This window comes from Giraffa tippelskirchi, chromosome 1, assembly GCF_054371585.1.
Source record: "Giraffa tippelskirchi isolate mGirTip1 chromosome 1, T2T-mGirTip1v1.2.pri, whole genome shotgun sequence".
Classification (NCBI taxonomy): domain Eukaryota; kingdom Metazoa; phylum Chordata; class Mammalia; order Artiodactyla; family Giraffidae; genus Giraffa; species Giraffa tippelskirchi.
Window position 1 is genome coordinate 170,435,196 of NC_137275.1, and position 23,536 is coordinate 170,458,731.

Sequence of the window (23,536 nt, forward strand, 5' to 3'; positions counted from 1 at the left end):
GCTTTCCCACTAGAATAAGCGCAAACATACATAGCGGGGGATTTGCTGTCGTACAGGTTCATCTGTGTACCCCAGGTTAATAACTCTTAGGTTAGTCCTTTCTCATCTCAAAATCTATTAATTACCAATTTCCATTTGCATCTATTGTTTTCTTGATGCAGTTCAATGTTAAAATCTAATCAATTTTTTCATTTTTCAATGTCAGTATCTAATCAACTAGAGCTTATTTTGGTGTTCAGTGTGAGCATCTAGATTGAATTTTTATAGACTTCTCCATTTGCCCAATGTCATTTGTTAAGTAATCTACCTCCTCTCAAAACATTTGTTTTCCATTCATATTGCTGCGTTTATGAAGGCCTGTTTTAGAGTTTCCTGTTCTATTATTCTGATAATTTTTTTGACATTATAGTATCACCTTACATTTTTTTTAAGTTTCACAAGTTTATAGCTGAATTGTATCAACCTACAAAAATTTTCCAATCACCTTTTATTTTTACCCTATTTTTAAAAATTATTTATTTTTAATTAGAGGATAATATCTCTATAATATTGTCTTGGTTTCTGCCATGTATCAGCATGAGTCAGCTATAGGTGTACACATGTACCCTCCCTCTTGAACCTCCCTCTCACCTCCCATGCCATCCCACCAACCCTCTAGGTTCACAGAGCATCAGATTTAAGCTCCCTGCGTCATGTAGCAAATTCCCACCAGCTGTCTAATTTTACACATGAGAATGCATATGTTTCAATGCTACTCGCAATTCTTCCCACCCTCTCCTTCCTTTCCTGTGTCCACCAGTCCATTCTCTATATCTCCATCTCCATCACTGCCTTGCAGACAGTTCATCAGTACCGTCTTTCTAGATTCCATATATATGCATTAATATACAATATTGTCTTTCTCTTTCTGACTTATTTCACTCTGTATAATAGGCTCTAGGCTCATCCACCTCATTAGAACTGACTCAAATGTGTTCTTTTCGTGGTTGAGTAACATTCCATTGTGTATACATACCACAACTTTTTTATCCATTCATCTGTCAGTAAACATCTCGGTTGCTTCCATGTCCTAACTATTGTAAATAGTGCTATAATGAACATTGTGGTACATGTGTCTTTTTCAGTTATGCTTTCCTTAGGGTATATGCCCAGTAGTGGAATTTTGGGGCCATATGGTAGTTTTATTCCTCGCTTTTTAGGAAATTTCCATACTGTTCTCCATAGTGTCTGTCACCCTACTTTTTGAATATTCTTACTCTGTTTATCTTTCCAGATAAAATTTAGCATCATTTTGCTATGTTCCAAAAACAATACCAGTGACGATTTATGACAGTTATATGAAGCCTGATCTCTCTATAGAAGTTGATTTTTCAAAGTTTTAGACTTGTCTTTAGTTCCATACTTTGAGAATTAGATATTTTTAGAATAGTGATTGTTTTTGTTATTACCATATGCTGGAGAAGGAAATGGCAACCCACTCCAGTATTCTTGCCTGGAAAATCCCATGGATAGAGGAGCCTGGTAGGTACAGTCCATGGGGTCACAAAGAGTCGGACACGACTGAATGACTTCACTCTCACTCTTATTATGCCTTTAATTGATTGTTGCATACAGAGCCATTATTTTTCTATGTTTCTTATCTCTTGCCTCTTTAATTACATTACATTGTAACTGATTACCTTGAGGTTTTTTTTTTAATACATAGCATCTGATAGTAATAATTACCTCTGTTCATTTAAGTATTTTTAATGTTTGTTCTTTTGTATAAACTGCTCACTGTAAGTTCAGTTCTTGGAGTCAGGTTGATTTCGGTTCCAAACCAGTCCCTATACCAGTTTTACCTGTGTAGCCTTGAATAAGTGAAAACTAAGTTTCTTAACCTTCAGTTGTAGTTTTAGTTTCTTCATCTGAAACTTGGGTTAATAACCTAGAATCACCAGATTGTGACTAGAATTAAATAAATTTAGGTATATGGAAGCTGATACCATGACAGTATTTTTATTAACTAACCATCTAAAATGTTAAATATCAAGAATGACAGTGGTCTTTCATATCTTGGTCCTGATTTTCACTAGATTTGGGGGGGTATTTTTACTTACCTTTTTTTTCACTTTTTATTCATGTTTCTTTGTGATAAGTCAGAAAAAGAAAGCAAATTGTATAGCAACACAACGTTATAAAGATTTTGTTAAGAATAGAATTTGGATTTTTTTCTCAGTATCTGTTGAGATTAATATATAGTGTCTCATCTAGAATTGTTCATGTGACTTACTAGGATAATAGATTTCTTAATATATTTTATTCTTATATTCATGAATTAAATTTAGTTCTTTAATATGCTATCGGTTTGGCTTTACAATATTTTATGCTTTTTGTGTGTAGTTTTCTTAGTAGAAATTTATAATTTCTTTAAATGAATAATGTGTATGTGTTCTTGGTAGCAGCTTGGTAATAATAATTGTGTACTTGTGGCAGATTTTAAAGTGTTCTTTTTTTTTTTCCATTCCTCTTGTTAAAGGTAGCACAGGTAATAAATGAAGAGCCACGCTTCCTAACCCAGATTTATTTGACCTTGAAGCTGGCCTCTGTCTCTGCCAGTTTTTGATACTAAGCAATGTAAAATTCACAAAATAAGTTGTGAAATTTTGCAATTTATTTTTTCCTCTGGAGACACTTAGGATTGCTGTCCTTATAAGTTTAGAGGAAATCATCTGGCTCTAAAGCCTCTTTGAAAGGCATGTCTCTGGTAACTTTTCTCAATTTTAATTTCTTCATTTATATTCTCCAAAGTGATGTCCATTTTATATGAGTTTTTAAAAATTTTAGCCAATGATATATAGACAGATAGATAGATGTATATCGAGACAATCCCCTGGAGCAGGGCATGACAACCCACTCCGGCATTCTTGCCTGGAGAATCCTATGAACAGAGGAGCCTGGTGGGCTACAGTACATAGGACTGCACAGTCAGACACAACTGAAGGGACTGAGCATGCATGCACACATGCACATATATATATGCGTATATATATATGTGTGTGTGTGTGTGTATATATTATATATATATAACTGTAATGCAATTGTATGTGATACCATTATGTGTATGTATATAGGTAGACAGATTATATATTGTCGACTGAAAAAGCATAGTCTAAAAGTTGAGAGTTAATGTTTTATTCATTGGACAAAACTGAGGACATAAGCGCAGGACAGAGCTATCTCAGATAGCTCTGAAAGAGTGCTCCAAAGAGGCAAGGTGGAGAGCCAGGATATAGGAGTTTTTGCAACAAAGACCAAGTAGTTGGAACATCAAACAATTATTACTAATTAAAGAAAATCAGATATTTCAAGTTAAGGAATTTAGTGCTTTTCTATATATGAGAAGATGCAAGAGTCTGGGCTCACTGAAATCATTCCTTTGATGTGTACCTCAGCTCCCTGGGGGCAGAAAGGGGTGGGAGTTCAGTGCAGTGTCTGTTGATGATGGACATTGTGTTTCTGTCCTGAGATCCCTCAGGGCTCACCATGGGGGTGGCTGTAATGTGATGGGTTGATGGCTGCAATATCCTTTGATTACTGATTTGTTGTAGTTTAGTCATTAAATCCTGTATGACTCTTCTGCTGCATGCACTATGGACTGTAGCCTCCCAGGCTCCTCTGTCCATTGGATTTCCCAGGCAAGAATACTAGAGTGGATTGCCATTTCCTTCTCCAGGGAATCTTCCCAACCCAGGGATTGAACCTGCGTCTCCTGCATTGACAAGTGGATTCTTTACCACTGAGCCATGAGAGAAGCCTGTGATTACTGACTGATATGGCAGGCCATATTTTTTGTTCACAACATTATTATATTTGTTGTTCAGCCACTAAGTCATGTCTGATGTTTGTGACCCCCATCAACTACAGCATTCCAGGCTTCCTGTCCTTTACTATTTCCCAGAGTTTGCTCAAACTCATGTTAATTAAGTTAGTGATGCCATCCAACTATCTCATCCTATGTCACCCTCTTCTCTTGCCCTCAATCTTTCCCAGCATTGGGGTTTTTCCCACTGAGTTGCTCTTTACATCAGGTGGCCAAAGTATTGGAGCTTCAGCTTCAGTCCTTCCAAGGAATATTCAGTACTGATTTCCTTTGGGATTGACTGGATTGATATTTTTGCTGTCCAAGGGACTCTCAAGAGTCGTCTTCTCTAGCACCACAATGCAAAAGCATCAATACTTCAGTGCTCAGCTTTCTTTATAGTCCAACTCTCACATCTGTACATGACTACTGGAAAAACCATAACTTTGACTAGATGGACCTTTGTCGTCAAAGTGATGTCTCTGCTTTTTAATACACTGTCTAGGTTTGTCATAGCTTTTCTTCCAAGGAGCAAGTGTCTTTTAATTTCATGGCTGCAGTTACTGTCCACAGTGATTTTGGAGCCCAGGAAAATAAAATCTGTCACTGTTTCCACTTTTTCCCCATTTATTTGCCATGAACTGATGTGACTGGATGCCATGATCTTAGTTTTTTGAATGTTGAGTTTCAAGCCAGCTTTTTCACTCTCCTCTTTCACCCTCACCAATAGACTCTTTAGTTCCTCGTCACTTTCTGCCATTAGAGTGGTATCATCTGCAAATCTGAAGTTGTTGATATTTGTTCTGGCAATCTTGAGTCCAGCTTGTGAGCCATCAAACTCAGCATTTCTCATGATGTACTCTGCATATTATGTTATAGTTATGTATATGCTCTAGTTAAAAGTTATGACCAACCTAGACAGCATATTAAAATGTAGAGACATTACTTTGCCAACAGAGGTCTGTCTAGTCAAGGCTATGGTTTTTCCAGTAGTCATGTATGGATGTGAGAATTGGACTATAAAGAAAGCTGAGCATGGAAGAACTGATGCTTTTGAACTGTGGTGTTGGAGAAGACTCTTGAGAGTCCCTTAGACTGCAAGGAGAACCAACCAGTCCATCCTAAAGGAAATCAGTCCTCTAATATTCATTGGAAGGACTGATGCTGAAGCTCAAACTTCAATACTTTGGCCACCTGATGCGAAGAACTGACTCATTTGAAAAGACCCTGATGCTGGGAAAGATTGAAGGCAAGAGGAGAAGGGGATGACAGAGGATGAGATGGTTGCATGGCATCACCAACTCAATGGACACGAGTCTGAGTAAACTCTGGGAGTTGGTGATGGACAAGGACGCCTGTTGTTCTACAGTCCATAGGATCTCAAAGAGTCAGACACGACTGAGCGACTGAACTGAACTCTGCATAGAAGTTAAATAAGCAGAGTGACAATATACAGCCTTGAGGTACTCCCTTTCCAATTTTGAACCAGTCCATTGTTCCATGTTGAATTCAAACTGTTGCTTCTTGTCCTGCATACAGAAAGCCATCTCCTTGCAGCTTCCCCTTTGTCCTTGCATGTGGGTTATTTTTTTTGTTGTTTTCCAACATCCTCCTGTCAGTGGTATTCAACAGCTAGTTGTGATTTTGGTGTTCTCGCAATAGAAGATATTTATTATATAGTATAGTTATATTAATATGCATATACATATAATTTTATTAGATGTTTGTGTTCTTGTTTTTTAAAAGGTCAGTTCTTAGATTTACTTTTCAGTAATGCTGTTTTTCCTTTTTCCCATTTTTACTTTGTTGTTGTTTCTTGTTTTCCTTAAGATCATTCTTTTTTCTTTTATGAATCTTGCTGGTTGAATCATGGTTCATTTATTTTTCCTTTTACATTAATACAAGTTTTAGAAATGGACACTTACCTCTGAACATACTTGTGGCTGCATGTCATTATTTTCTAAGAATGTCTTCCTGTTTGATAGAATGACAGTTGAGAATAGTAGTGTTAATCGTTTAACAAACTGTTTCTATTGAGATTTATTATTGACTTTTTTTTTTTTTCACTGCATTGTGGTCAGATAATAAAGTCAGATAAGCAATGGCAGTGTTTTAAGAAGTATTGTTTTTCCATTAGGGCAGTTGTTGAGATGGCCTAGTGTATCTTCAGCTTTTCTTCCAAAACTCCTTGGGTGATCCATGAATTCTGAAGTGTGTTGATATAAAATAGTAGTCACAACCTAGAAGTTGAGAGTTATGTTTTATTTGGTGGGAGTCTAGGAGATACAACTCTTAATATTTCCTGAAACATATTGTGTCCTTTCAGCTTCCCTCAGACATCTTTAATCAAGTGTGATTTTGATTCCTGATAGAGTCTGCCATAGGCCTTCAAAGATTGCATTCTAAGAGACCTGGCTTCAAAGTCCCATCTGGTTGTCACTGTTACGATTTTGAGTAAGATATTCAACTATTTGAAACCTTAATTCCTATAGGTTAGCTACAACATTTGGGTTTTTCAGTAACATCTGTAAAAATGGAGAAATGATACTATCTACCTCCTGGAGTTGTTATGTATGCATTAAGTGAAGTAATGTATACAAAGTACACAATAGAACATCTGATGAATAAATAGTAAAGACTTAGTAGGTGTCAGTCCTCGGAGGAAGACACAGCTAGTATCCTGGTATAGGTTTCTGTTTTCTGACTTTTGAATCTATCAGTTTTTTCTTTCCTTGTCATCTCTTCACTATTTTCCTTAAAAAAAAAAGAATTGTGGAAAATTCTTACATTTGTATCCCACATCATTATTTCTGTTCTCCACATCAGCTCCCCAATATCCATATCTGTATCAAGTTATTCCCTCAAATGCAAACTCTGCTTTTGCTAATACCACTTTATACTCTTTTGTAATTTTTCTCTCAGCTTCTGTTTTGACATCTCAGCTTGCTTGCTTGACTGATTCCTTTTTTCTGCACTATCTTTTCCGTGGGCTCCATATTATTGTTTTTCTTCTATGACTTTCTCCTCTCTCTTCCTTTTCTTTCCTGTCCTTTGCAGAATTCTCTTATGTTTCTTTTACCTGTAGATTTTTTCCTTCCTTACTTTCTTTGTTACCATTCTTTGCTTTAAAAATTTTTTTTTCTCAATGAGAAACTCTGGCTTCAAAAAGAGTATTATGCTGAACTGCTCTGGCTAGCATCCAGGCATGGATCTAATCCAATCTGCCATTAAATTGTGGGATGAGGGACAAAATCCTCAGTCAGTTCTGAGATACTGGCAGAGATCCATCCAAAGTAAGGATGCTGACTGAGCACAGGATCATTTCCTACCCCTACTATCAAACTGGAGGCTTGCTAGCCAGTCTCTACAAGCATTGTTACCCTGACTCTACCCCTTATGGCCCCTCATCCAGTACAAGACATGGTGGTGGAATAGGTCAGATCTAGAGCTCTGGAGTTAGACTGCCTGTAGCCAATTTCAGTTCTTGCTAACCGTGTGACCCTGAACAGGACTGTTAAACTTTTTCTATTTGGATGCCTTTATTTCAATAATAAAAATAGTACCTGTCTCATAATGGTACCTGTGAGAAAGAAATGAATAATAAATATTGAGTACTTTTCACAATGTTCCTGGTGCATAGTGAGTACGCAATAAATGCTGTATAATATTCCATAGTTTTGGAGATACGTATTTTAGGAATTTTATTTAGTAGCTAAGTGTGGCTAGTACAACAGGATATCCTCAAGTCAAGATGTTGGTTCAGAAGCTCAAGGCTACCAAGGCCAAATCTGTGTTATCTCTTGACCTTCCCTTAATAACTGCTGCAGTGCCAGCCACCATGTCTGCATTCAGGTAAAAAGAGGAAAGAAAGAAGGAGGATCAGGCATTGCCTGCAGCAGGAAAGCAGAGACTGTCTCAGTAATGCTCAGTACACTCCCACTTATGTTTTATTAGCCAGAGCTCTGTCTTTCCTCACTGGAAAGATTTTGGCATCCCACCATATAGAGTAGAGAAAGCAATAAAAAAGAAAGTTGAAATTCATCCTCTATTTTCTGTCATAGTTTCTGGGAATTTGAGACACTGATAGTAAAGACAGGAGAGATATCAGAGTTAGTACATGGACTGCTTTAAAATTTAAAAAAGAGTACTTGTATGGTAGGGAATTACCTACCTGATTTTTCAGTCCATTCATATCTTGGCTCTTTAATTTGGGAGACAGACAGCAAGACAGGGCTGAGGTTTGGGGAATTTGTTACTTTTTGCTCATCTACTTTCCTTTAGGTGACAAGTCAGCTTTGTTTTCTTAATGTGAAGTATGGGAAAGTTAAAACATTATTTTTTTCAGTTAGTCCAGTCACGTCTGCCATAGTGTTATTTGAAATACCTCAAAAATTATTTTAATAGATTTCTGTTCATCTTAGTTGATCTTTTCCTTGGTGTGTGTGTGTGTAGCATAAAATTTTTGAAAAATATTTTTTGTTCCTATTGAAGTCTAATAATTAGAAAAATTGTTAGGAGTTGACATAATAAACCAAGAGTGTCTAAAATAGACAGAATAACATTTACTTAAAATTCTAGAATCCAAAATGCTTAGTCATTTTAAGTTTAAAATTAAAGCTGAATGTTGAAAGCCTCCATTTAAAAACATACTTTGTCAAAAAAGCATGTAAAAAATGATCATTTTAATTTTGTGTTTAACAGGAAAAGATAATGAAAGAAAAATTCTATAATTTAAAATAATAGTAATAACAGAGATGCAATAAATATTTTTGCTGCCTGTCCATGGATTCACCTGCTGGCTTTTGAGTTGAGAACTCTGCAAATCCTTGAACTGTGCAGAAAAGTTTCAAAAACACTTCAGTCTAGCAGTTCAGTTAAGGAAATAAGTATGTTCAGTCTTCATTCTAACATCTGGTACTTAAAAAGCACTAGGATATCAAATCAAAGAACATTTTTACCATCTTCTACAATGTCACATCAGTGTCCAGCCATCAAAAGAGAGCTTTCCACAAATAGGATTCTTTACAATCACAGTAGGTACAGGCAGTTCTTTCCCAACCAGTCAGCTTGCTGCCTCCAACATCAGTTTTTAAAACCAGAACTTTTGTCACATCTTAGTAGCATTATTATTTCACTAAACAGAAATATGTCAAGGTGTTGAAAATGCTATTTTCCTCAACTATTATAGAAACTAAAAACATAATATTAAAATTTAGGAGCATAGAGGAAAGTGTTAGTTGCTCAGTCATGTCCAACTCTTTGCAACCCCATGAATAGAGGAAAATGGCTTAATTGAATGGAAGTTCATCAAATGTTAGTATAAATTCAAAAAGTGGTCCTTCTAAATTTTTCTAAGATGATAAGTTGTTCCTCTCAAATAATCATAATGACTACAGTTTTTGAGAGCCCAGTATATGCCAGGCACTTCATATTCATTACTTCAGATTCTTGCAACCAAGAATTTGATGTGGTGAATTTGTTTCTGCATTTCAGGTGGGAAACTGAGTCCAGAAGGTTTTAGTAAATAATCTAGGGTGACAGACCTATTAAGCAGTAGGTCATCATTAATTACAAGTCTTTCTGACTCCAAAACACGTGTCAGTATTGAGATTGGTATAAATCTCATGTGATTGGAAGCTATGTTCATATTATTTTGAGAACAAATTTAAATGAGAAATACATAATGGGAGTCATAGTGTCTTCCAATGGGACAGGATCAGTTAGCTTAGAATTCATGTATTTATTTATGCCCAGTGCTAGACAGCCTACAAAATTAGCAGATAGGTAGGAGTAAGCTGTGTCCTCCAGCTTCTGTCCCAAACTAGAGTTTCTCCTAGCTTAACCAGGATAAACTTAGGGAGGAAGCCCTCATACCAATATATTCTGTCCACTTCAAACAATTTCAAAGTTTTATGACAAAAATGAGAGTCATATTTATATTCCTGATTGTGGTTGCATAGAGAGGCCTTTTTTTTCTTTTTTTTTATTGAAGTATAGTTGATTTAACAACGTTGTATTAGTTTCAGGTGTACAGCAAAGTGATTCAGTTATAATAGTGTGTATATGTTAATCTCAAACTCCTAATTTATTGCCTCCTCCACGCCTTTCCCCTTTGGTAACCATAAGTTTGTTTTCTCTGTCTGTGGGTCTTTTTCTGTTTTGCAAGTTCATTTGCATCATTTTTTTTTTTAGATTCTTGTATATAAATGATATTATATGATATTTGTCTTTCTCTATCTGACTTCACTTAGTATGATAATCTCTAGGTCCATCAGTGTCACTGCAAAATGGCATTATTTATTTCATTCTTTTTTAAGGACATGTAATATTTCATTGTGTGTGTATGTGTGCACATATATACATTTTCTTTGGTCAGAGGACACTTAGGTTGCTTCCATGTTTTGGCTGTTGTGACTAGTGCTGCTATGAATGTAGGGGTACATTTATCTTTTTGAATTTGTGTTTTCACCAGATATATGTCCATGAGTGGAGTTACTAGATTGTATGGCAACTCTATTTTTAGTTTTTTAAGGAGCTTCCTTATTATTTTCCATAGTGGCTGTACCAATTTACATTTCCACCAACAGGGTAAGATGGTTCCTTTTAGGAGAGAGGCCTTTAGAATGGCCAGAATTTGTAATCTCAGTGTAATATTTTCGGAGAAAATTGAGGGTACCACAGAGCAGGTGGAAAGAAAGTTCCATGACTATGAATTGATTTCGGTGCCTGTGATCTCAGCTTAGAGTACCTGTGTCTGACCTCTCATCAGATTTTATTCCATAAGCATTTACATAGCAAAGCGCTTCAAAGAAATGATTATTGAGCTTACAAACAAAACATCATTTGTAATGCTACAGGAAACTTAATCAATGTCTTTTAGGTGTAATGACAAATCCTACAGATAAGCCAGGATTTAAAATGGAAAGAAGGCACTTCAGTTTAAATGACAGAATTTTTCTTTGTAAATTAGGGGCTGTCTTAAATATGTTTAGACACCAAGTTTCCATACCTTTGGTTTAGACTAAATTCAGGGAATCAGTGAGTAGTTTCACAAAAGAGTAAAATAAAAATTTTACTTAGTTGATCTCACACCAGTTTTTTTTTTTTTTTCTTTTATCTTTTCTGCTTTGGTTCAGGTGTGGATGGATCAGAAGCAGGGGTCCAAGTGATATCAATACAAGTCATATTTCTAAATCTGGACGTATTATTAACTGTGTTTTCCGTTACTACAACCCAACATTAGGCCTAGAACTTTTGAATAAATTTAGAACACAAAACAAATACAAGCCCTTTAGTGATATACTCCTGCTCACAGTGGGACTCACCACCTGGTGATCCCCTTGGAGTCTTCATTACCTGACAAAAGAAGATTGCTGTCCTTTGTTGAAAGTTCTGCTGAATCATTGTTGGCACACACAGGCTGCAGTCAGAGTAATGTTTTTCCCAATCTCTGCATGCTTTAAACACTTCTGCCACATCTTGGTTATTCCAACTCACAATGAATCCTTTTGCATAATTTCTGACTTATTTAGCATCTGTACAATGACATTCAGTTTTGGCTACTTATTCCCATTTTTCTTTTACACTATCTTAGGAAACATAAACAGAGACTGCTTTGGTCTCAGACTTTGGGTTGACTATTTAGTAAGTTAGATATTTGATGATGGTGATTGCTCATGCTGTTTCCCTATAGGTCTGGTCCACGTGATCTCTCATCATTGCAGTAGATGGACTCACTCTTGTGGTTAAAGAAGACTGGCCTGTTTAGGGGCTTCCCAGGTGGTGCTAGTAGTAAAAAACCTGCATGCCAATGCAGGAGACATAAGAGATACGGGTTCGATCCCTGCATTGGAAAGATCTCCTGGAAGAGGGCATGGCAATCTGTGCCAGCATTCTTTCTGGAGAATCCCATGGACAGAAGAACCTGGCGGACTACAGTCCATGGGGTTGCAAAGAGTCAGATACGACTGAAGCAACTTAGCACACACAAGCATGTCGTGTTTAGGAAATGGTTTTCATTTTTTGCATTTGCTGTTGCTCCTCTTATTGATCTAGTCTCTTTCTGTAATAAGATGTGCATTTGTTGTTCCTTTTATCAGTTGTCCTTCAACTGCCTCTAATGATAGATCCATCTGGGGGTTTGAGGGGAAGGTGAGTTGATTTTTCTTTTTAATAAATGCAGATGAATCAGTCATTCGGGATTTAAAATTAGTTCTTATTTTTAAGGACCACCAAGTACAGATTTATTCACGTTTGCAGAATTATCTGGGAAAACTCTTGGAGAGAGATTTTTTTTTTTTTAATTTAAATGTTTTTAATTTAAATGCTAGCAGTTGCACTTAGACGTCCAACGAGAAACACTAGACAGAATGTCTCTCCCGGGATTTGTCCTACTTCTTCTAAACCTGTTGTTGGGCCCACGAAATACTTTGAACAGCTCAGAAAAAAATGCAGCACAAACACCAGGTAGTGATACTGTTGTTCCCTAGCCTGTTTTTGCAGCTGGCGACTGGAAGTATTTGGGATAAGGTTCAGCTGAGGCTCCCTAACTGGAGAGGAGTTACCTAATCAGGCTGTAAACCACATCAAAGTGTGAGCGTGTCAGGCAAGGCAACCAGTTCATAACAAATGTTGAGGGATGATAGGATGTTATGCCATCTAGTATAAAATATTATTTTAGAAAAGGAGTATGGCTTTCCCTAGCTGAGTATCTTTCTGTTTGCCTTTGATAGAGTGTGCCAGAGTTAGGCCTTTGGAACCTGAAAACTGAATGAAAGCTCAAGAATCTCCTGAATTCTGTGGCAGATAAAACTTAGCCAACTGGGTTGAGATTGACAGAGTGGGCACAAAACTGTGTGGCCCTGAGGACAGGATGTGCCATCTTTGGCTTCCTTACCCAGCTGTTAGAGAACCACCTGACAAACCACTGTGTGTACTTTGGTTTTAGCTTCATGGATCTATCTGTAGATGGTATTAAATAGCAATTGATTGTACACTCTGCAGCCGAGTGCCCCTGGTTGGAATTGTAGCTCTACCACGACCTACCTATATGTATGTCCTTGAGTTACTATGTGGAACTCAGTCTTACTTTTGTCATCTGTAAAATGGGAATCAAAACTTAACCTCTATCATATGCTTTTTTAAGATTACACAGTACAGGTACACATACAGCATTCAGTACCTGCCCCTGGCCAAGTGTTCAGTAAATGTTGATTACTGTTTTGAAGTCATCAAAGGATGCAAAAATCCCTTACGGGGAAAAATGACACATACAGGACTCCTCAGAAAATCATGTACTGTCTTGAAAGGTCATCACTAGGTAGCCACATTTTGCAGACATTTATACATGTGACTTTTATGTGTGTATTGTTGGCCAAGGGTAATTGTTAATGATTCTAAGAAGAAACCCAAGGGGTATGTGGCGTAACTCCTGGTGTTATTTCTTTTTTTTCCTGTTGGCTAATTATGAGATTGGTGGTCACGGAGCTCAGAGTTGAGAGGTACCACTCTTTTTCTCCAGGTTGGTTAGACTTTGGGCTTTTTTGATTGTTATTTGCCCTAAAGCTTTTGAGGCTTTGGTGGTGAGAGGCATACTTGTCAGAGGCCAGTGGAGTGTGAGTCCAGGGTAACTGGCAGAATAGGGTAAGTTTCAGGGGGTCCTCTGTTACTGTCAGCTACGGTGGCCTTCACGGTACAGGGCAGCCTGCTTTCACTCTGTATGTGGCTTATTCCATGTTTGATGACTTCTTCACTCCTACCTCATCCTTGTGAGCATGAAACAAGTAGGTCATAAAATGTGACTCAGACTTTCTCATAAATAAGAGTTCTCTCAGGATACCAGTCACTTAACCTATGGCTATTTCCTGAGCTGGTACCTCCTAGGTAGGAACACCGCTGCTTCAAAAACACATTGGTTTCCCATGTTATCTTTCTCACTTTATTTTGGTGAAATTCAGGACATTTTGAAATTAAATCATTTCTGAAATTGTGCGTTATCAAATGTCACAGTAAAATTATATGAATGCCTCCTTCTTTCCACGTGTAGTTTCAATTTCCTGAAGCTAATTTCTCCTTTCTAATTATGAGCACTCCAAGAAGAATTAGTTTTTGCAACTCAGCGTGAGAGCAAGTAACTCTTATTTCTTCAGGCTGAGTTGAATGCAGGAGACTTCCTGAATCTGCCTGAGTACAAGTGCCTAAGGTACAAGATAAGTGTTTCCTGTTCTGTTATTTTTATTCTATTTTTAATGCTAAGGGTCACTGGGGAAATGATCTCCCAATGGTCAGAACTGCGTGCTTGATATTTCTAAAGGAATTTTGCCCTGGTGATAGGTAACAGGAAAACTTGTGTGATTTCTTTTTTTTCCCGTAAGGGTAACATTTACATGAAAGTTTCAACTCTGTGTTAAATGTTATTTTAAAATTACAAGGTTGATTTAGACATATGTATCAAATCCAAGTGTACTTTTAGGTATCTTACTGTTTGCTCATGAAAAAAATAAAAGCATACATGTTCACTTGAGTGGATTTTGATTTCCCATAAATAAGTGACTAGAATGTCTTTCCACACTGACCTTTGTGTTGTTCTTTTCGCCCCTCACCCAAGTAACTAGACTGGAAAAGGGAAAGGAGGAAAGCATTGCATTTTAGGCAGAACTAAAACATCTTATGTTGACAGTAGTGTTCAGAATTATCCATGGACTCATTCTTCTAATTTTCCTGACTGTAACGCATTGAATCTACCAAGGATTTTTTTGTTGCTGTTGTTTTGTTTTTGTGGATTCAGTATTAGTTAGCTAAGAACCAAATATGCTAATTGTTTTAGAACCGGAACTCTTCTGCTTCCTGGGATCCGTCACACAACCGCCCTCCCTTTCTTGAGAGTTGCTGTACCTTGTCTGGTTCTAAAATTGGTTCATAACAAGTATTGTATCAAGACAAAGCAAAAATAATTCTGCTTTCATTGTTCTCATATCTTTAAAATCATATGCCTGGGTTTTAATTCCTTAGTGTAAGTTCTTTTGTTAACGCAGTCTTACAAAATAGTCAGGATCCTATCTTGTTCCCTATGGAAACATTGAAAATGACAGTAATCTCTCTCTCTTATTTTTCATCTGAGAACATAACAAAAAGGTATAAGAACTCTGTAGTACTTTTCTATCCCCATCTCCTTCATTTTCAGATCATTAAATAGGAACTATGGCTATTAATTTTAGAAAATGATGTACTGTCTACCACTTCTAATGGCTTATTATGCACCAAGAACTAGGTTAAATACTTGGCATGACAGTTGACTCTAGAACAACATAGATTTGAACTGCACAGTTCCATTTATATGCAGATTTTTTTTCACTAATAGTGTACTACACAGCCTGCTGTTGGTTGGATATATGGATGCAGAACCATGGGTATGGAGACCCAGCTATAAGTTATATTCAGACTTTTGACTGTTCAGGGACCTGTACCCCTAACCTCCACACTGTTCAAAGGGCAACCATACTTTGATTCAGTTGATACAACAAATTAAAGTAGATATTAGTATCCACATTCTAAGTAGGGAAACTGACTCTTGAAAAGTCAATTTCACATAGATAGAAAATGAAGGAGCCAGAAAATGATTGCTGGGCCCCCTCTCATTAACAGGCCACCCTCAAAAACATGGATATGGTGAGTATGATAAGAAAATGTAGTATCAAGTGAAGCAGTGTGCAGTTTCATCACTGAAAGTTAGCTATAAAGATAGTGGGTTATCTGTCTGCGTGGAGACACACCAGAGTACATACGTGCCCATATGAGGGGGTGCAGAGATTACGACCTGCCCCTATCATACCTCAAGGGAGATAGCAAGTCATTCTCTCTCCTCCTCCAAATGTTCTGACCCATCCTTTGCAAATATCCTTCTAAAATGAAGGTGGTAGACGAGAAGCAAAGAAAATAACGACACAAGTTGCATGATAAGTTGTCATATTTCCAAGTTAAGTAAAAGAAAAAAGTCATAGCTCACATTCAAGATTGAATTGAATAAGTATCCTGATTAGAATTTTTGAGTCAAATGCTGTCTAGAAAATAACACGTTCTTTGAAAGAGAACGAAAGACTGAATATGTACTCGGATTTGTTTTCTGTGTGTTTATTAGTTTTCCAGTTCTCTGATGAAAGTATCTTCCATTCAGTAGTGTCTGTGATCTTCAGTGCCAGCAGTCATAAGAAATAGATATTCAATAATTTAATAACAGTTTGTTGCAAATTAGCATCACTCCCATAGCTGTCTGTGCCTAGGTGCCCAGTGTTGGGCTCTGTACCACATCCTCTTCCCTTGAGAACACTAAAAATGGAGACTCAGTTTCAGCTCAGACTTTTTTTGTATCCCACACATCCATCCAGAATGGTTAACATTGCTAAGTTCTTTGTTAAATTACAAGTCTACTGCCTGGCTAAACAAGTGAACAAGAAATGTTCAAGAGCCCTTCAGTTTTGACTTTAACTTGTTGTAATTCTCTAATGATGATGCAAGATTCTACACACAGGATGACAGGGCCAGAATCGGGAGCCTTTTTGAGGAAACTGAAAATCCTCACCCTTTTAAAACCTTATATCCACTAGTGTCACATTATTTCTCAAGTTAAAGGTTACATTTTCTGCCTCCCTAAGACTAACATCACCTCTCCAAGTGAAGAGCGGCATTTGGCATTCGTTTATCCCAAACCCAAATCACTGACCCTTTGTTTTTAGTACTTTGCCCTTTTGCTTTTGCTTTTTTAATTTGCTTGTGACTCTCTGCTTCCCCCATCTTTTTTTTTTTTTGGTACAATGATTCTTACCTTGTCTTTCCCCAGTCCGTTTCTGACCTGGAGAGACGTGCAGCATGTTATTGTCAGGACTTCCCGTGCAGGACATTTGAACGCTAATGACTGGAAAACCAATGCTGCTGGTTTTAAGGGTGAGAACTTCTTTCATCTTCTGTCACAGGCAAAATATTTTTATTTTCCCCCATTTTAAATGGAGAGCAGGAAACAGAACCCCTCCACAGAAACTTTAAATTTTGTACTGACACAGGAAGAGGTTGATCTCTTAGTTAAAAAAAAAAAAAAAAAAAGGCAGATTCCTCTTTTTAAAAAATTAAAACAACATATTTATGGCAGATTTCCCTGGCTTCCAATATCATAGGTCAGTTTCTTTAAAGGTAACCATCTCCCAAGTATTGTCGACCTATGAGGCTCCTCATTAGCTTACTATTTGCTGTCCTTGATTATCTGAGTGATATTTGTAACAATGAATTTAAAAATTCCTTACCTTCTGGAGTGATCACTTCCAATTAATAACAGCTGGTATCTTTTGTCCCTTTGAGAGTAGCACTGTTAGTTGGTAGGCTATGCTTTCTATATATTTTGTTTTTGTTTTCCCCAAACTTCCACAAATAGGAAAACAGGCCTAATTCTATGACATTACTTTATATAAACTAATAATTCTTATGAAGCTTCATAATTCAGTCTTATACAGTGTACACAGGCTATAATAAGCGCTAACCATTTTTCCCACGGCTGATAAGGATTATAGTTCCCTCAAACTATCTTACTTACAGTAACTATTTTGTTTGTTGTCATCCATAACATGCTATAATCAAAAGAAAATAATTATATAAAGTGGGTGTCCTACAGTTTAGTATCTTTACTCAGGTTTCAGATAACCTAAATTTTAAACCATTAAGTTATAACAAAGACTACTTTTTGTCATATCTGCAGACTTACATTTATTCCCAAATAATATTTGTATCATTATATACCCCTATAGATGAAAAACAGTATTCCATAACAGAAGGAATATCTAGTTACAGATTGCAATTCTGGTCCTCAGATCATTGGTAATAAGCTGAATAATCCTGGGCAAGTCATTTAATTTTTCTGGGCCCTAACTTCCCCAACTTAGTTTTGAAGCTGAATAATATTAACTACAAAGAATATCTTATATATGATTTCCATATATCCATAGCGTATTATACCCAATGTATATAAATATTCATGCTGAAAATGTAGCGTGTAATTTTAAAAATTATTTGCAAGTAGCTTATTAGAGTCTCATGCTTTGCCAAAACCTTTCAATATGCCAGTTAACCAGTGCCATATAAAAGAGTTCTTTGATTAACATCTTCACTGAAGACTTCACTTTTAGAAAAGATAAAGAATAGCCCTCTGCTTTTGAGTATTATCAAACACCTTTCCATGCTTGTAAACTATATAATGCAGCAGTGATCAATGAGCTTTTAATCGAAAGCATTGTAAATACCAGAGCTGGGATCACATTTTCTGAAGCCCAAATCAAGACACAGTCCCAAAATAGTAAATGCTGTGTGCAGCATCAAAAACATTTGAAAGTTCAGTTGTTCGAGAAAATCCAGGATGTAATTTGCCATATGTATGTTTCCTCTTGATTAGCTTCCACATGCTTCCAACCCCTACTATAAATTCAGGCAGTCAAGGGGTTGAGTTTGGGGAGCAAGAGGGGGTGGTGGAAGGGATGAAAGCATAACCTTGGTTGGTTCAACACTGCAGTGAACTTCTTAGTAGAAGGTTCATAGACTAAGTACATTGACCTCCATGAAGCTGAGGAGTCAACTTTAACCCAAATAAAAGTCTTAGTTTTACTTATTCCTTTTTGGCAACTTAAAAAGAGCAAATGGTTCTAATAAAAAACGCAACTCTTTTGAAAACCTCTGTTGGTTTTGGAAAGGGGGAAGCAGAGGCTTTAGACTGAATCTCGCCAGATCCAAACCTGAGTCTGAAGGGGGCTGTCCACTGCTTCTGGCAGGGGGCAAAGAGCGTTTTACTATTGCACGTGGCAATATTTAGTATAATATTTCACTCTTCTCTTAGATTACTGCCAAGAGTAACAATTAAAGTTCGCTTTTTCATAGATGAATTACCCTGAATGGTCTGGACTCCCAGCGGAATTGTTTTGTAATTTTGTTGATGGCAAGCCCCATATTTCATCTAAACATGATCATAATAAGAAGAATTTTTGAAGTTTTCTTCCCTTCTCTAAGCATTACCATCCCCTCCCTAGCATCCCACAAATAAAAGCGATGAAGGAAGAGGCTAGCAGGAAGAGGAGTCATGCTCTGGCAGGCGGGGGGTGGGGAATGCAGGTCACTAGGACTGGAGAAAGATGGGCTGACTTTATGGAATAAGAACTGAATGAACAAAAAATAGTGAAGGCTTGGAAAATGTTCATGCAATGAGAGTTCATATTTTAAATTAGGTCAGCCAGCTTTTGCAGGCCTTACTTAGTGGGAACACATGGCCAAGTGTTTCTCCTTAGGCAACAGAAGTTGCCTGCAAACAGAAGCCTGCAACTTTGGGTGCGCGCCCTTACCACTGGGCTTGGGCCTAATGCTGAGTGAGATGTAGGTACGAAACAAATCTGAAAACAGCTGTGCTTCCCTAGGCTTGCTCCTATGGCCTCATGTTGAGTGATTTAACTTGTATGAAGAGTGGGGTGTTGGGTTTTTTTTTTAAATCACTAGAATTTCATAAACTGGTTGGCAGGTACTCTTCTGCAATGGGGCTGTCAGTATTAATGTCCAGATTTCCTCTTTCTCACCTGGTAAAGCAGACAGCTCAGTGTAGCAACCAGTTAGATTTGGGGGTCTTGCCATCAATAGACTTGATAGTCTTAGTTCTCACTGATAACTTGGAAGAAGCCAGCACCCTACAGATCAGTCTTTCCCCAAACCCTGCCAAGTGCCTTTCATACAGCGTCCTTACATGTCTTTGAACCTACCCACGTGTGGTTCATCTAAGTTAGAGAACAGACCCAGATGCTATCAGATCTAGACTGATGTGGGTCTCCATTCAAGGCGGACTTGATCCACTCTTCCTACATGTGTTATGGGCCTGGATTCCTGGCCCCTGGAAGGACATTCCTTCCAGAAGCAACTGCTGGCTTCTGTTAACTGGCATGGACAGATTGCATTCAGGCAAGGAAGTTGCCCAGGGAGGACTGACTCCTCTGTGCGTTTCTCTGAGAGCAGAGTTACAGATGAGCTGGATGCAGAGAACTTTCTTCCCCTTTCTCTGTGCTCTCCTTACAATGAGATCAATTTATAAACAGTAGTGAGACCCGTTCACAGTGAAGGCAGCCCCAAAGCTGGAAGCCACTCTTCAACATTTTTATGTTATGGTAGCTTAACTTTTAACATTGTTAACTGAACTAACATGATTCTATTTTGCTGCTTCTTTATAATAATAATCTAATATAGATAAAATACCTTTTGTAGAAGATCTGTTTTTTAAAATAAACATAATTCAATGAATACATACCTATGAAAACTAACTGGATGTTATTTTGATATGTTCATCCTATAAATAATCCTAGCTAAGTTTCAGACAACACCTTTTGATTTTAAACCTCTTCCAAGATAGTTTCTTTAATAATAAATGGAATAAATATGATGCATCTATCAAATAATCTGAAATTATGCATAAAAATAGGAAAGTATTTGCATGAAACCACATCAACTGATGTGTTATCCGCCGCTAGAGAACTAAAATCCAAATTCCAGTATTTTTGCTACTGACCAACATTTGCAATGCCTGGAGACAACTTTGGCATTCAATTGTTTGTTTGGGAGTTTCTTTAGTATTTCTTTTTCCTTTTTTTCCTTTGCTCTTATGAAATGTCTTTTCTATTTTTTCCTCTCTGCTCTTTTTAATAAACCTCTTGTGTTCCTTAAAATGTGCAAATCTACCATAAAAGTGAGAGTTTTGCCATCTGGGTGGTTTTCTTCAAGGAATTTAATTTACATAGTCTCCTGATTTACTTATTCACAAATATTTCCTGCACACCATCAGCAGGCCAGCCCAACACATGATGAAGCACACCCAAAGAGCAGAAGCAGAAGGAAATGTCCAGGTCCTATGACTTTGCCTCCTGTGATCTGGCTACACTGTAATTTACCTACAGAAACAGAAGTTTACGCTGTACTTTTTTCTCCCTCCAGTCAAACCCAGTCAGTCTTTCAGGTTCATGTTTATAAAAGTGTCACTGATCCTTCTCTCACCATCTAAAATGCAGCCCAGCCTGAGCAGCAGAAGGCAGCTAATGAGAGAATCTCTCCTGTGGCATGCCACGTACATTTTGATGAGTTCTGTTTTTGCATAGGTGTATGGATCCTAGGGCCCTGCAGAGGGCTTGCTTGAATTCTGCATTTTTCTAGAATCCATGGCTCAGAGCCTTTCAGGAAGAACCCCTCCCTCTTTCTGCTTTAATTGGAGGACCCTGCCTATTTCCTACCCATCTCTTCCCCCAGTCTCCTGGGCTGTGCTCATTGAATCTTTCCCCCACATCCTTAGCCCTGGTTTGCTGATGCAGCTATGAGAAGTCTAACTGAATGCATGCAACATCGATGCTATAGTTTTTTTTTCAAAGTGTCTGTATTTGGATATGATAACTTGATATTATACAGTTAAACTCTCTTAAATCTAGGAACAGGAATAGACATCAGATAATAAATTAGGAACTTCTGTCATCTTTACTAGGCGAAAGAAAGAAAAAAATGTCATTGAAAATCAAAATGACAACTAAGTGAGCGAGGTTACCACGCCTTCCATTTCACTGCCCTCCCAGACTATGTAAGTCTCTTTTTTTCTACCAGCATGTTGCTGAAACCTCCCCACCCCCCACTGACTCTTTCTTTGACCACAACTAAACTACTAGATTTTTAAATTTTTATCTCTAACTGATTTCCCACTGTGGGGAAAACAATTGACAGTCTAACATGACTTCTTAGCCTCAAAGGCCCTTAACTTTTAATAACCTTTATTACTTTTAATTGCCATCATTTTATTTCCACTGGTAAGGCTGGTAATTTTAAGATGTTCCAATATATTTTTAATACCTACTTGTCTTGCTTTCAGTTTGTAACACTTATTAAAAAAGAATTTAGAAGTGCTGAAACCATTAAGCATGCCATGTGTTGAATTGAAACTAGAGATTTTGAAATGTGTGGGGCTTTTTTGCGTATATAAAGTGATATCTGATGTGTTACCATTTGAAAGAGTAAAGCTATATTGTTAATCATATTATTTTACTGTACAAATATTTTATCTTTGCCACCTAGCATTCTGATGTGATGTTGGTAGCTATGATTAAAGTCCATAATGTACCTTAATTGGAAATGTGCACATCAAGTTTTCAAAAAAAGGTCAAAGGGAAATGTTATTCATCTGGTCAGTGTCAGAGTGGGTATTCGAATCAGATGCTTGACTTTGGTCCCAATCCTGTTTTCAGAAATAAAGCATTTAGTTCTTTTAAAATGCAGAGAGGTATATAAATACATTTGATCCTACCTAATAAAATTTGCTCCCTAGAAATGCCACCTGATTTTCTTTCAAGATGCTGAGTTTTATTACATTGTACTCTACAAACTCATATTTATTTAATATATTAACTTAAAACCTTTCATTTTGCATTTATTGATCATTGAATATATGAGCTTACCTTCTTGCTCATTTATAAAAAAAGATATGAATAACACATAATTTAGGGAGTTTACTTTTATTCTTTTGTCTCTCGGATGATGTACCTAAATATCTACCTGGAAACATCAATATAGGACCCCTGACAACCATCTGCCTGATCACTGCTCAATCTGGAGTCTTGTATTCACAGTGCTCACTTGCCCCATCAGAGTGTTCTATTCATACATACTAAATATGTGAGATTTAAAAATATTTTCTGCTAATGAAAATGCAAACAAAATGTTGTTTTCTCATTGCTGGTCTTTGAATGGTAGTGTTAGGGTTGTTTGACTTTGGGGGTAATTTTGTTTTATACCCCTACACACAGAAGTTTTAAATGTATGTGGTTTCACACTTAAAATCCATCTTCAAAATAGAATTAAAATGATGGTTGTACTACATGACTATTACCTCTTTACCAGATATAATTAGTTAATGAAGGGAATTATGTTTAGAGGAGTTTTGTGGTTTTGCCACAGTCTTAAGAACCTTCTAGTAGAGAGTCTGTTATTGATATTTTCTTTGGCCTTTGAAGAAACCAATTAAAGTTTTTGTATCTTGGGTTTTTAGAATGTGGGCAACAAAATACCAAACATAATGAGAAGGCTGAGTTGAATGAAAAGTGCTTTGAAATTGGAAAATACCAAACATAAAAAGAGTCTTGACAAAGATAAGACTCTTAAAGTGTATTTTCATATGTCACAGCTTTCTACTGCAAAATGAGGATAAAGATACGGAACTATTTTGTGAATTAGAATGCTGTTTTGGGGGTGAAATTAATTAAATTATCTGAGTGAGCAAGAGAAAATGCATTAAAGCCTTTGTAATGAAATTAGCACAATAGGTCTTCCTTTTATTCCATAATTGCATATCAATGACTATATATAATAATATATAAACACAGCTCTACTGTTTTGCAAATTAATTTTAAGGTTTAAATATCACCTTGACTTCAACCTACTAAATCTTGAAAATTTGTTTCAGCATAGGAACTAATGACAGAAATCTGAACTGATTGTAGGTATCAATGTCTTGTCAACTTTTTAGTCATTAATGTACAGTATAAAAGCTACAAGCATAAAATTTGATTTTTTAACAATATGCAAAATTTGTCTACTTAAGAGAGAGTTAATGTCTCTTTTTGTGTTATCACCTGATGAAACTCAATTTTGCTAATTCTA

General features: G+C 36.9%; 1 protein-coding gene across 3 annotated transcripts in view; it reads left to right on the forward strand.

The window, feature by feature from the left end:
• PCSK5 (proprotein convertase subtilisin/kexin type 5) overlaps positions 1-23,536 on the forward strand; it is a 490,556-nt gene that overhangs the window by 246,771 nt on the left and 220,249 nt on the right. For all 3 annotated transcript variants that reach the window (XM_081505747.1, XM_081505752.1, XM_081505755.1), the window contains exon 10: positions 16,677-16,780. In XM_081505747.1, the coding sequence (XP_081361873.1) occupies positions 16,677-16,780 (104 nt within the window). The remainder of the gene's footprint in view (positions 1-16,676; positions 16,781-23,536) is intronic.